General features: G+C 44.0%; 2 protein-coding genes across 7 annotated transcripts in view; one reads left to right on the top strand and one right to left on the bottom strand.

Annotated features, from left to right (window-relative positions):
- The window catches only part of LOC310658007 (uncharacterized protein), a 32776-nt gene extending 27667 nt beyond the window's left edge, over nt 1-5109 (bottom strand). The window contains exons 1-3 of the mRNA XM_083399433.1: nt 5007-5109; nt 4700-4896; nt 1864-1925 (exon numbers count right to left, since the gene is read on the bottom strand). Coding sequence (XP_083255559.1) covers nt 1864-1925; nt 4700-4896; nt 5007-5028 — 281 coding nt within the window. The 5' untranslated portion in view covers nt 5029-5109. The remainder of the gene's footprint in view (nt 1-1863; nt 1926-4699; nt 4897-5006) is intronic.
- A 51-nt stretch (nt 5110-5160) lies between these two features.
- ARHGAP1 (Rho GTPase activating protein 1) overlaps nt 5161-14640 on the top strand; it is a 30265-nt gene continuing 20785 nt past the window's right edge. For 2 of the 6 annotated variants that reach the window (XR_014514761.1, XM_083456013.1), the window contains exons 1-3: nt 5169-5328; nt 13218-13374; nt 14149-14241. Coding sequence is in view for 5 of the 6 variants with exons in the window: in XM_083456013.1 (XP_083312139.1) it covers nt 13242-13374; nt 14149-14241 (226 nt within the window). In the remaining variant the exon portion in view is untranslated. Of the gene's footprint in view, nt 5329-5409; nt 5586-12072; nt 12137-13217; nt 13375-14148; nt 14242-14640 lie in introns of those variants that run through there. The other 4 variants (XM_083456016.1, XM_083456014.1, XM_083456015.1 and 1 more) reach the window with 3 other exon arrangements.

Raw genomic sequence — 14640 nt, 5'->3', positions numbered from 1 at the left:
TTTAGACAGGGGTCCTCCTCAGCGGTACAGTGATTGAACCTTTAAACTTTCCTGAAAGCAGTTTATGAAACCATACAGGTAACAAAACACCTAGTTCATACAAAATGGATTCTGATAGTGGCCATGCAAGAGTACTGATTAAGGGTACAAAAGACTTGCGGCTGCTTCAACGTTTGTTATATTTAAAGTCACATATAGGACATTTAATCATCACAAAATTGTTGGCTCATGACTGATTGGTCAAATTGCCCTCTCCAAAGGCTAAATGAATATATTTAGATTTACCATCCTATTTTTTAGGAAGATGAATAATTATTTAAGAGATCTTTGTTAAACTGAATAGAAATTTATTGCTAGCTGCAAAATATTGAGTTGTATTCAATTAAGTCCAGGCAGAACAGAGCCAATGAAATTAATGAGCCCAATTGAGTCAAGTCCATTAATGTAATGGACCACTGGTCATAGTGGCTAGATCTGGGGGGAGTTGCAGTCCAATTTTGGGAGGGATTATTCCTTTGCTTTTAGATCAGGGGTGGGGAACCGCCAGGCTGAAGACCAGATTTTGACTGCCAAAGGTTCCAGTTTGGCCCAGAAGGCAGTTCTCCCCAAATTACACCCACCTGCCCCATACATGACATCATATATGGGGCAGGTAGAGACACAGACGCCAATGCACATTGGGAGCCTGACTGTGCATTGGTTAGGGAAAGCAGGCTTCAGCTCTACTGCCCAGATAGGTGAGAGCCAATGCTTCCCCTACAGTTCCCTGCAAGGAACTTGTTCATGCAGCTGATGCCTGCAAAAAGTAGGATTCAACTCTCCTGCCCATCAGCTGACTGGTGGAAGAATGGAAGCCTGTTTGTTGCAGGAATCAGCTGCCTGCTGCATTGCTGTGGGGGGCTTATAGAGCTCCTTGCAAGCTCTGCAAAGCAATCCAATTTCTGCTTTCCTGCCTGTCAGAACCACATTGCAGCGTCTGTGACACAAGATAACCCAAGGAGAAAGGATAGTGACTCTGCTGAGTTTCTTCCTCATTCTGTTGGTTGACCTGCCTGCCTACCCTGTAGTTGATTTCCTTCAGCATTAGGAAAAAGTTGCAGGATGAGAAGACAGACAGCAGAGGAGCTGCTCAGCTCCTAGGGGTGACAGAGGAAAAGAGCAGAGCTAGTTGCTATTAAACAGGCCAGTTTCTACATCTGCAGCAAAAACATTTATTGATCACACATTTATCACCCATTCTTCAGTGGCTAACATACCAGAACCTATATATCCGCTCACAATATCACTAGTTACTTTTGGATTTACAGAGGCATCAGAAATAAATTCCAGGATCGTATCTGATTTTGGCTCACTTGACTGCAAGTTGGTCCCAGTCATGGAGCAAAATTTATCATCTCATTGCTCTGTTATATATCCGGATTGATTTTTGAGATGTGTGAGAATAAATTCCTTCACATCATTATATGCTGAAAATTCATCTGGCTGCTTGAAGAAACCATCAAGTGATCACTGCACTACAGTTTGTGATAACAAACACTGAGCTTGTGGTGCAGCCACAAGCTTTTCAACAGAAATGGCCCCATGCTGGTTGCCGGAAAAATGTTAAGTGCTGTTGGTGAGATAAATACTAAAGTCTGATTCTCACAACTTACATAATTTTCAGCCTGACTCAAGCAGGATTGATGGTAAAACATCTATGTGGTTTACAAACAAGTTAAAAAACAGTTTGCGTGAATTGACCCTAACTTGTTCATTATGGTTTGAATGATCGTAGCCAACAAACCACTTCATTAGATGTATGAAGTTTGCTGAGAAAGTTGTAAAGGAGAACGCAAGTTACCCACAGAGTTTTGCTGTTCTCACCTTTTCCAGCTTGCTATCTTGTTGCAAGCAGAAGCCTCTTTCCAGCAAGCTGGTGGAAGTTCCTGAAACGTGAGAGTAAGGGGAGTCCCAGTTAGAGAGGTATTTTAATTCCCACGGGCAGATCTTAAGCCGAGAACTAATGGGCTAGCTGTCCTTTTCACATGAGGGTCAATTCAACAATCAAGCTGGCATATTAAGAATGAGTGTGGTGGCCTATGCCCTCAGGGCCAACATACATATAATGTAGGCAATATGCTGTTAGGTCTTCCAATGTCTTTTTATTTACTTGAGAGCAGCTATGCACCCTCACCTGGATCACAGACTTCACACTGTTTCCTCTGTTGAAATTACCATCCTAAGTTTAAATGCACAGCTCACATCCTCTAGCAGCTGTGCCTTCAGTACTGTGGGCCCAATTTTATGGAACTCCCTTCTATTTGAGGTCAGACAATCTTCCTCCCTGTTGAACACTGGGTGCCTACTGAGGAGTTTTTATTCTGGCAGACATTTAAATGAAATTGACTGATTTATGGCTTCAACTGATTTTTATCTTTATTGTATTACACTATTGTACTTTATTTAAGAGACTACTGTAATTAAGCAATACATAAATTGTCAAAATAAAAATAAATGAATGAGCTGTTGTTTGCCCTCCAGGAGGTGGGGAGGAAGTCAGGTAATGTCATGAGCCCCTCGGCCCTATCAGGATTGGGCATCTGGAGGTGGAGGGTGTGGGTCTTCTCCATGCAACTTTAGATGTCAGAAAAAGTGAAACAAAGCTACATCCTCTTAGCTGTTGTCACTGCTCCTCTTGAGAGGCGCAGATAATTATTAGGGAGGGAGGACGACTCTGACTAGCCAGTGGGAGGAGCTGAGCAAGAGCAGCTCCAGGGAGAGGGGCAGGACAGTCTAGTGGCCACAAACGTGGCACCACTTTTGTAGGTGGGATCAGCTGCATCTGCCCCAGAGAAGCACACATGTGTGTGCAGCAGGCTAGTGAGGCAAGAGAGTCTCGTGAGTGAACATACTCCACCTGAACTTTTTAAAACTTGGTGGGATGGGTGTGACAACCATTGGGACATCTTCTAGCGTCATTAATAGAACCAAGAATTGTAGAGCTGGAAGGGAACTCAAGGGCCATCTGGTCCACCTCTCTGCAATGCAGGAATCTTTTGCCAATGTAGGGCTTGAACTCACAACCCTGAGATTAAGAGTCTCATGCTCTACCAACTCAGTTATTCAGCTCTGAATCACTTATCTTGCTCTTGTAACTTGAACTCTTTACGACTGAACCTGTGCTTGCTGCTAGCCTGAGTAAAGATCGCTTCCTTACTCTGAAGTAAGCACTGTGTGATTTCAATCATGGAAATAAGGGGAAAGAGTTAATCATATTCCCTACGCACTGCTTCACCATCCCATTATCCTCCCTCTGCAGTATGTTTTTTAAGCTATTAAAAAAATAATCCCAAGATACAGTGATTGCTACTATATGTTCAGCCCTCAGATCTACAGTAAGAATTATTGGTAACTACTGTAATTCAACACATGTTCAACTGAGTTGTCAGAAATGGGATGAGCTTAGATTATTATTTGTAATACTACTACTTGTAAAGTCACTTTGGGGAAATGTAGCCATGTGGTGAACTGTTTGCCTATAGAGCTTCAGCAGCTACAAACTATCCCCCCATTTTCATTCAGTTGTAGTAAATACTTGACTCGCTAGATGGCCTGATACTACAGATGACCAACTCTCCCTACACAGTTGCGGTCACTCAGCAGTGACCTTTTAAGCAGCTGGAAGTAGTGCGCAGTAGTGGCTAGACTATGTAGGAGACCAAATGTTAAAACTGCACAGATAATAATAGAGGAGTAAGTGGCCTTGAGCAACAATAACTTTCAGTGCTCCTTCACAGAATTGTTGAGTGGATAAAAATGTGTCTGACTGTAAGTTGTCTTGAGTACTTACTAGTAAAGTGGAATATAAACTAAGCAGACATCATGCCACATTCAGTCAGTTTCAACCCATGCAATGAGCAGGGGTATGCCAAGTGAGGGCTGAGTTGTGTGCATGATGGAACAGATACATGACTGCTTCATGAGGAAGGGAGAGACAAACTTCACCTTTGAAGCACATTCTCAATGGGACAACTAAGTAACATGAAGTGACTACAGTTCAGACTTCTATAGACAGAAAGAGGAAACATGAAAAACCTTGCTAGTTTGGACAAAAGGTCCATCTAGCTCAGCATTCTAACAAGTCTGGTATGAGGGCAATAGCCCACTCCGTCATGGTATTCAGTGGCATTCGGCTGCTGAAACACTGTGGCTAATAACCATTGGTATTTATTCCCTATGAACTTTTAAAATCATCTTTTAATGTCACCTAAGCTAGTGGTCACCATATAGTGTGACAATGAATTCTGCATATTAATTATGAGCTGTGTAAGTACAGTACTTCCTTTTCTACCCCGTTTCGTTAGCTTACTGGGAAGCGCTAGCATTATGAGAAGGGGGAAATGCCTTCTATCCCCTTTCTCCCATCCATGCGCAGGTGTCAAGGATACCAGAAACCAATCAAAACTATTTTTGGCCACCCAAAAGTGATTAGATAACACCAAGACCAGGACAGCTGCACTTTGAAGAGAGAAATTGGGCAAGCAAGCTGCTTTCTTAACTGGTGGATAGTACAAGCTGCGCCTGCCAGAATCCCTTCTCCTGGCAACCGAGAAGGGTCGGGCGTCTAGATGTGTTTGGCCGGGCAGGGGGTCGCGAGAGGGCGCCCCCACCGGCCTGAGGGATCTGACTGGAGGCCCAAATTTGCCCGCCCATCGCTCACCGCCGGGCAGGCGCCCGCCTCCTGCTCCTCTTCCTCCGGACCAAGCAGGAGCAGCAGCGCCCCCGGCTGCAAGGGGCTCCCCACGCACCACACCCCAAGGCCCCTCTCGGCGGACAGGGAAGGGCCCAGGGCTAAGCCCCGAGGAAGGCTCCACACTGGGCAGCAGGACCAGCCGCCGCGCGCGTCCGGGGGCCGACCTGAAAGGGAAGCAGAGACACGAAAGGGACGGTGAGAGCAGTCAAGGACGCGGGGCCGCAAGCGCTCTCCGCTCCCTCCCGTCTCCCGAAAGACACCCGCTCGCCCTCACTCTGGCCGGGGCTCTGCTCCATAACGGCTCCTGGGCGGAACGTTCCGCGCAGCGCGCCGTGTTTGCGCCCGGACGGCTTTTCCTTTTCTCTCGCCGGCCTTTCCCAGAGGAGGCGGGAGCGCGTTGCCACGGAGACTCGTCCTTTTTCCGGTTCGGAGGCGGATGTTTGTGAAAGGGGGGTTTGACAGGCGGGAGTGGCGGCTGCTGGCGAGCGGAGGAGCGCTCAGGGAGCGCGCAGCGCAGGAACTCCGTACTGGGCGCGCGTCGTCGGGGCTGCATCTCTTCCCTTCCCCCCACCGCGCACACCTTCATGAGATAAATAGTGAGTGGAGGCCCAGGCGCCGCTTCGAGGGGCGGGGCTGCTTCTGGGTTTATTCTCCTGCTTATTGGGGGGGGGAGCGGGGGGCTGGGGACGAAGTTGAGGGAGGGCGCATGCGTCGACTCCAGCCTCAGCGTGACTTTCGGTGGGAAGGAGGGAGGTCTGTTGTCAAGCAGGGGCCGCTGCCAGGCTTCTGGGCTGGGCTTCTGTCTCGACCCTCCCACCATCTCCGTGGGTGTCGTCGTTCTCAGGGCTGCCAGGTTCAGATCTATGTCAGATTTTGGAAGCCGCCCCCCCCCCGCTCCCTCAGCAACCCAAGGCCCCCCCATGCCTTTGTTGTTAAGGAGCCCTCGCCCTCGGTCCTTTCCTGAAGATCTTTTTTGGTGCTGGAGGTGGAGGTGCCTACACTGGGGAGGCTTTTAGGAGTGTGCGCATGCGTGCAGGTGCTTAAAGGCGGCGGGGGTGGGGAGAGATGGGAAACATTCGTTTACTTTAAAGTGAACTGATTTTAGCACCCAAACCATTGCCACCTGTGCACATTGCACACTTTTTTTTGGGGGGGGGAATACTTGCAATATGGGAAATACTTGCAACTGAGTTAAGCTGGGGTAGTAAGGTCAAGGGGTGTGGGTTGCTTAAAAGCAAACATATAAAGACTTTCCCGCCACAAAAATAGTGCCAGAACTCCCCATTTCTATTGAATGGGGCTTGTCACAGAGTAGTGTCGGATGACTGCGTGTTGGCCTCCTGTCCGTTACGCAGAAGGGTGCTGGAGTGAATTGTGATGTCTCCACTGCCATCTGTATGAAGCTGTTGGGTTCCACTAGGGACCCCATTTGTACCATGTAGTTAAGCATATGCTCATAGAATCATAGAGTTGGAAGAGACCACAAGGGCCATCGAATCCAACCCCCTGCCAAGCATGGTACTCCATTTCTCTTACATCTGAATCAAGTGTGACTGTGCAAGCCCTGGATGAGTATGTGGTATGCACAGGAAGTGGGGGTGAATCCTGTTAAGACCAAGGCCCTGTAAGCGACTAGCTCTGTGCATGGATTTTGGGAGTTTGCTTGTTCTGGACCAGGGTTCTACTCCCTCTACTGGAACTGGAATGTCATATGGGGGTGCTCCTTGATCATTCTTTATTTCTGGGGGTACAAGTGACCTCAGTGGCTAAAAGTTACTTTTGCCACCTTGTACTCTTGCACTAGCTGTGACCATCCTTGGACCAGTGCAGCCAAGCTACAGTGACCCATGCATTGGTAAGCTCAAGACTGCATTATGGCAGTTTGGTCCATGTGGGACTGGCCTTAAGGCTGGTTTGGAAGCTGCAGCATATAATATCTGTGTTGAGGGAATTGTGCCGCTGAGCGAAGTTGAAGGTTTCATTATACCTACATATTCCTAAACTTAAGGGGAAAACGGTTATTTGAGAGACTGCCTTCTCCCATATAGATGTGTCTGCTCGCTAAGGTCTTCAGAGAAGGCCCTGTCACTTATTCTGTGGCCCACAGAGACTTATGTTAAGCTGGAAGAGGGCCTTCTCCTTTTTGGCCTCCAGCCTGTGAGATGCACCTGCTGTGGTGAGCTTTCATCTGCTGTTAAAAACACAGCTACCTTATTTGAGGCTTCCCTGGCCTCTGATACAATGACTTGAATGGTTCCCGGTTCCTGTGTTTGTGTTATGTTTCTTTTATCGGACTGTTTCTATTGTATATAGAATTGCTTTGTTACACTGAATTATTTTGTTGCACTCCATTTTGATATTTTAAAGAGGTGGTATGTAACTATTTTAATTTAAACTTTCAAAGTTTCTGGAGCCCTTTGGGGGTTTGAGTCTGGTAATTCTAAATGTATGCTTTGCTAGTTTGCATAAATCACCTCACAGAAACTGCTTTATCCTGCTTTTATCAGGATTCTTACATCATGCTTCTGTGGTAAATGTAACCCCACAAATACTTGAGTCTACTGCATAAGACTTTGTGGCCCATCACAAGATTGTCACTAGGGCTTTGTGGTTTACGTATTTGAGCTGGAAAGAAAGGGGGAGTTGTATAGTTCTGTAAAGGAGAAGAGTGGGAAGTGTGAGGTGTGGTAGGGGCTCAGTAAAACCAGAGGTGTGATAGCACTTGTTTAAGGAGAAATCATTATTTATTGTGTTTTGGTTCATGCATGTCCATAAACAGAGCATTGAACTAGGATGGATGGAGCCACTTATCGGATTATTATGTCTGACTTGTGAAGAGCATTCTGAAGAAGGAAATATGACAGGAATGCCCACTTTCATGACAAATTTTTGCTTTGAGATAATGAGTGAAAGAAATTAGAGGGATTATATAGCCTGCTTGGAAGTCTTTGATGTTCAGCTGTTCCTGCTGAACAAAAAACAGTCAAATTTAAAGTTCTTTGGTTTAAATGAAATGTTTGAGATTATTCTATGCATCTATGGTTTCATGTCCTTTGAGCTTGCAGTAAAATCCCTAAAGCAAATAGACAGAATTATCCTGGAAGCAGGGTAGGCATGTGCGTTAAACATGTGGCACAATTCTCCCCCACCCCATGCTTGAATTTGTGTAACATTTCCAGAGTCTCAGTGTAAGCTCAGCAGCTGGAAAAGGTTGGCTGAGTAGTCAGGTTTATGATCTGACCGGAAAGGTGTGGTGTCTTTTTAGTTCTGTCACCTAACTCAGTTCTGGGTGTTCAGCAGATTGCGTTGTTCAGTGAGTGTATCCTATTTGATTTAAGCTGGTAGCTTCTGAGGGGAGGGGGGATCTGAGGGAGGGACTACCTTGGCTTAACTCTTCTGCTCCCTCCCCTTGAGGTTGAAAACAGTGTTGGCTAGGTAAACATAATGGCTGCCTTTATTTACCGTACTGAAATATGGATAAAATTAAGTGGATTTCACAATCAATGCAGCACTGGAGGCCCAAACAGCTGTAGTGGACACGTCTATATTGAGTCAGCAGGGTTGTTGATAATATGAAAGAAGTAGGGTGTGATGTTCCCAAGACCTAAAAGCAGGAATCTTAACTCACCAGCTGTTAAAACTATGACTAGTTGAAAACCTCTCTTGCAGTTAATGTCTTCAGAGAAATCCCTTTTCCAGTTATCATTTAAGGAAATTTGGTTTATGGAAGTATGGAACAAGTTGTTATAACACTGCATCTATGGAATAGTTTCCCTGTGGAGATTTGCTGTATAGCAACACATAAATGAGGGTCAGAGTAGGTTTAAATGGTGGTGTGACTGATGCTTTTAGAATGTTGCAAGGAGTGAAGCAAGGTTGCATTATGGCTCCCACTCCTTTTAACATTTATATGAATGATTTGGTGCCATATTGAGCCAATGCAAACACCCCTCTCCAGTAATTAGGAACAATCTCAATCTTGATGTATGCAGATGATTTAGTGCTCCTCTCTCATTCCTGATTGGGTCTCAAAAAGCTCCTGGAGGTGTTCAGCACATACAATAAATTGGGAAGCCTATCCATAAAATACTCTAAGACCAAGATTATCCTTTTTGGCAAACACAGTCCTAGGCAGTGCTATTTAGAAAAAGAGGTGCCAGAACTCACTATGAACAGCTCCCTTGTTCTTATAATGACAATGAAGCCCACCTGAAAGGTGTGGGACCAAGTTCTGGTGAGTTCTGACTTTAAAAAATGCCCTGGTCCTAGGTATAAATGGTGCTTAGATCAGAAAGCTACAGAACACACTTGCTCATTTAGATACCATACCTGGGCCTACTCTTTAGTGAAACCCTCTTTTGGAAGTGCCATATGGAGGCAGTGAAAGCCAAAGCACAAAAAACCATAGCAGCAGTGATGAAGTTCTTACAATAAGGGAGGGAAACTGATTGAACCTGCCATAAAAATATTTGGTAACAAACCAATTATTCAAATCCTCTTTGTAGCATTGAAATATGTGGCTTTGATTCAACTCCATTAAAGTTTTGGAAATTGCGCAGAATGTCCCCCCCCCCCCAAGCTATACTCTTTACAAACAGGAATATCAGCAGCTCGTCCTCATAAAGAACCAATTAAGGCAAGAGTGGATAGTTTAAGTATATTTTTAAAAATACTACTATGCCTATTGAGAGTTTTCCTGTACTGTGCTGTATGGAATTGGTTGAAAACCAACTCTGGAAAGCAGCTTGTCAAGATGTTTTAGATCATTATTGTTTTCTAGAACTGAGCTCTGCTTTGACCTTGAATAAGTGTCAACTAAGGGATTGGCTCTGCTGGATAGAATCCAGAAAGGACCGGCAGCTAATTAGAAATACCACATTCTCTTTCCCCACCCCCTGGTATCCACTCTTGATAACTATTTCAGTGAAGCATAGATTAGAAAAGCCTACTGCTAAATAATACAACAAATGAATGGCCATGGTATATGAAGCTTAGGGTGCTTCAAATGTAACACCAACCATAATTTGGTGTTATGAGAACGCAGTATCATTTTCAGGCAAATGGAAATAATGGTTTTCCAGTTTGGATGAAAAAGCAAGCCAGCTAAGTTTCAGTCCTGATTTTCTGTAATCAGTTACTGATTTTCAGGAATCAGTAATGGTCAAGGGGAGGAGAATGTGCAAGTCAAAGACTCCTCAGGCAATCTTACATTCCTGAATGTAAACCCATGGTTGAATAACCCATTAAAGTTGTTCAGATCTCAGTGATGTTTGTCACATGGGGCAAAAATGAAGTAGAAACACAAAGTCTATATGGCTAGGCTGTGGAATTTTCAACACAATATTCAGCAGTCAGATTCAACCATAATCTAAAGTCCTTTAACATCTCATGCCTCAGGAATGGTGAGCCTGTGACCTTTCAGACGTTGTTGGACTCTAATCTTCATCTTATCCAGCCAGCATTGCCAATGATCAGGGATCATCGCCTGGAAACGATGCCTTATGAGGAACGGCTAAGGGAGCTGGGCATGTTTAGCCCGGAGAAGAGGAGGTTAAGGGGTGATATGATAGCCATGTTCAAATATATAAAAGGATGTCACATAGAGGAGGGAGAAAGGTTGTTTTCTGCTGCTCCAGAGAAGCGGACACGGAGCAATGGATCCAAACTACAAGAAAGAAGATTCCACCTAAACATTAGGAAGAACTTCCTGACAGTAAAAGCCGTTCGACAGTGGAATTTGCTGCCAAGGAGTGTGGTGGAGTCTCCTTCTTTGGAGGCCTTTAAGCAGAGGCTTGACAACCATATGTCAGGAGTGCTCTGATGATGTTTCCTGCTTGGCAGGGGGTTGGACTTGATGGCCCTTGTGGTCTCTTCCAACTCTATGATTCTATGATTCTATGATAGGAACTGTAATCCTACATCCGAAGGGTCACAGGTTCACCATTCCTAGAGCATGGAATGTTAAAGGAGTCTAGATTATGGTTGAGTCTGAACGCTGAATACTGTGAGTTGGTGGAGTCTTGCGCAACTCTTTCATTTTGCTGACTTTTGTGTAAAAGCATTTAGATCTGGATCAGATTTTTAAATGAATAGGCATATTTAGCTACAACACTACCTGACACTAGGGAAAATGAGATTTCAAAAAATATTTTCACTGCGTCTGCCTCCAAATGGAGAACAGACCTAGCTGAAAGATCCAGAGTAAGAGGAGTTATTTCATGATATGATAGGAAGAATTAAGATATGCTTAACTCTCTGCTAGAAGTAGGATCAGTCTCCACTGAACACTCAAGTTTTTTAGGTGGTATGAAATTTGTCTATAGTGTTTGGTCTGTGGTGGTCATTTCAGTAAGCTTCTCAGTAGAGTGATACCAAACTTTTTTTGGACCTGTGTGTACACATAAATTGGATAAACTGTTGAGAGTGCCACACACCTCATCCACATGCACACCACATGTTGTGTTAGCTACAATTGGAGTCCTTTTTTAAAGCTTAACTTAGCAGGGCAAGGTGCTCCAGGGAAGACTTCTGTAGGTGTATGTGCACACCCAGGAACCACATTGGTGATCCCAGTTCTAAGTCATCAAGTGAGGAAAATGTATATGTAAATTCGTCCATAAAGCTATATAAACAAATACCACATGGGTTTTGTCCAGCAGAATCCCAAATACCCAGTACTCCCAAATTCTTTCCCATCCACTAGTTTGGCAATGTCTACATTCAACAACCAGTTTTCCATGTTCAGCAAGAGTCTTCTTTCTGTACATGGGATGTAAAAATAATAAATTCTCCTTCCAAAATGAATATCAGTAGCATATCTGCCTCATAGAGCTCATAACCTATTCTTAAGTGCTTTGTTAGTGCAGATCTGGCAAAACTGTAGCCCCCCCAACACTGCAGTGATCCAGTTGCGCACCACGAGTTGAGAATATTCAGAATCCCTTGGTAGAAGAAAGCTTGGGGCTGTCTGCGTCCTGCTGCCAGGGTAGGGTTTTTTTGGACAATTTCAGATAACTGTGAAAGTTGCTGGAACTAGAGTTGTTTCAAAACGAATGAGTCACGGCAAATGCTGGTTAGAGTTTCCATAGAAACTGGGTATATTGCTAAGGGCAGATGGTTGACTGCAATTTAAGCATGGTTACAGCATTAGCTAATAGCTCAGAGGAGCAAAGTGTATTGCTCTTTACCCCCACTGAGGTCAAGCATCTCCTCCAGCCTGGAGAGACTAGCAAAGAATAGCTGAGGCTGACTTTGCTGATCTGCTGTGCCCTGAATACTTCCTGATCTGCCTTGAAGATCATCTGCCCATATATGTCGTGTTTTGTCTGGTTACAGGAATGCGATTTGACTTGCTGCGCAATAAGCTTACAGCCATCTGGAAAATAAGGACAATGAAATAATTGTGTAAGCATTGAAGGAGAAGGGAAGAGGTCTTGTGCAAATCGCAGCTCCCTTCAACACTCAGAATTTGGACAAACACTGGTGAATTTTTTGAGAAATGTCCAGAGATTCCTTTAATGAAGCATGAGTGACATTCATTTGACCTTCTCTGACCATATATTTATTGAAATGCTAATATTGATCTCTGATATTAGCTTTGGTCACAGTAACTTAACTTCTGTTTGAGGGCTGATGTTTTAGACCGGTTGTTTTCAGAGGCGCTTTCTGTTTCTTCTTGTTTCATGATAGAACTGTGTTCATGTCCTACCTCTTGAGAACAATGATTAACCTTTCTAGTGATCTCATATATGCGGTTATTTATTGATCTCATATATGCGGTTATTTATTGACCAGTGGTGTACCTCCTTTGGTGGTGACTCTAATCAGGAGTCCATTAATGTTTAGTGAACATCCAAAATTCTAAAACTGTTGTCTTTCTCAAGCTAATAATGACATTTCTTCATGGAGAAGGTCCAAAAGTACTAGGGACTGAGTTCTTCTCAAACCCCAGAACTCTTTGGCTGCTTTTTCAACATGCGTCACTCAAGGACAACCTGTCTATTGTTGAATCTGCCCCCTCACAGTTCTGCTTGTAACACTGTGAAGAATCCTCATGTGTGTCTCTGTTATTGGTTTGATAGGCCAGCGGGGCAAGGAGTATTTGGGCACCCTTCCAGTGCAACACCTTGCTGTGCAAGCTGTTTGGCTATTTGCCAACTCTGCCAATGGAGCGCAGGAAATGGGAGCCTTTAGAATCAATGCGTCAGGCAGGGGGTTGGTGTAATCTGTTGCATTTCCCTGCCATTTTGGCTTGTATGCTACAAACAGAAAGCAACCAGGCCGTATTTGCACAGGAGAGGGAAATGGATGGAGTACAGCCAGTGGTGTTCCCCTAGCCAGCCCCCTCTCACCTTTGATATGAGGAAAGGTTCTTCTGGACAAGACATCTGTGGCAATATATAAAGGAGCAGCTTTGGGAGATGATATTGAAGATTGCTATGTATTTGCTTGCTTGACCCTGTGCTCTTCCTTCTGGGGTTTTTAGGAGAGCAGTTAAAGCTTGGAAAACATGGAGCAATACCCAGATCTACAGGAAGACCTGAGTTTGGAGGATACCAATGAATCCCTTAATCAGCTCAAATTGGCCTCTCTGGATGATAAGAACTGGCCACCAGATGAAGTGCCTGTTTTTCCTAAGTCAGGTGAGTACTTTTACTAGCAATGAAGTGACTAGAAAGGCATCTATATGCTGCAGCACTAATCTTAAAATATACCTTTAATAGCTTTTTATTTATTAGATTTATTTATATCCAGACTTTCAGGATAGGCAGCATCCAAATGATATCAAAATAACTAATAACATAATAAATAAGTGGAAAAATAACAAGATTCAGGGTTCAGCAGGTTCTTTTTGTGTTACATTCTTGCATGATAGTTGTATACAGTATAGCCCTGTGGGGGCAAGGGTAGTCTAGTGGAGCACTCTCTGAGGTCTTTGCCTGTCTGCGTCTCTTTCCTCTTTAAGATGCTGCAGAAGTACTAGTTAGCCCCTGTATCTAAACTGGGATGTAGATCTTATCTAAATGGGGTGGTGAGAGCTTGGAATGCTACAGACCTTATATGCCAGAGAAGTATCTGTCTCTCTGTGCAGTGTAAATAGTTTATTCTAGTGGATGAATGTGGAATTCTGTAGTGGAGAATTTTAGATCATGGATTACTTTCCACTTATAGTGTGTTTATACATTTGAGGCAAATATTGACAAATAAGCTAGCACAATTGGTCTGAATGCATGCAATGTTTTGTATTGAACATAAAATGAACAATTGCACAAAACTAATGCTATTCATCACAGTTCCTTCTGGTTCTGTGATATACCTGATCCCTTCTCTGTGTTTTTGTATCTTCGTATAGCTGGGCTGGTTTTTATGTTCTCTGCATTTTCCTCTCACCCCATCCCCTTTATTTTTAAATGTAGATGACTTCAAGGGCTCCCCTGACCCTGTCACTCACTTACGATGGGATGACCCATACTACGACATTGCTAGACACCAGATTGTGGAAGTGGCAGGTAATGGGTTCTTTTCATTTCTTTGTCTTCTACTTCAGAAAGCATTTTGATACGGCATAATGACTTGGGATATAGGGTCTATTTTATTGTTTTGCTGTTTTGTTTTATTTATGTTCATGTTTTTATCCTGTATTTTATTCTGTGAACTGCCCTGAGATCTTATGATGAAGGGCAGTATATAAATCTAATAAAAAAGTAAAAAATAAAATAAAAAATAAAATAAAATAAACCAGCTCAGCAGTGGCCCAACAATAGGTTGGATCCCAAGTTGTCTTTTAGTGAATGATAGGATTCCTTCTGTTCGTAGAAGGAGCCAAGATCCAGCAGAGGCTCCTGCTGGAGGAAGCAAGCAGGGAAGAAGCTCTTTTTGCCTGTTCCCCTTGCAGGTCATGGCACAAC

The sequence above is a fragment of the Podarcis tiliguerta genome (assembly GCF_965153285.1).
Source record: "Podarcis tiliguerta genome assembly, chromosome: 1".
In the NCBI taxonomy this organism is placed as follows: Eukaryota; Metazoa; Chordata; class Lepidosauria; order Squamata; family Lacertidae; genus Podarcis; species Podarcis tiliguerta.
Note: the sequence above shows the minus strand (reverse complement) of the source record. Positions and strands in the feature narration are given on the sequence as shown.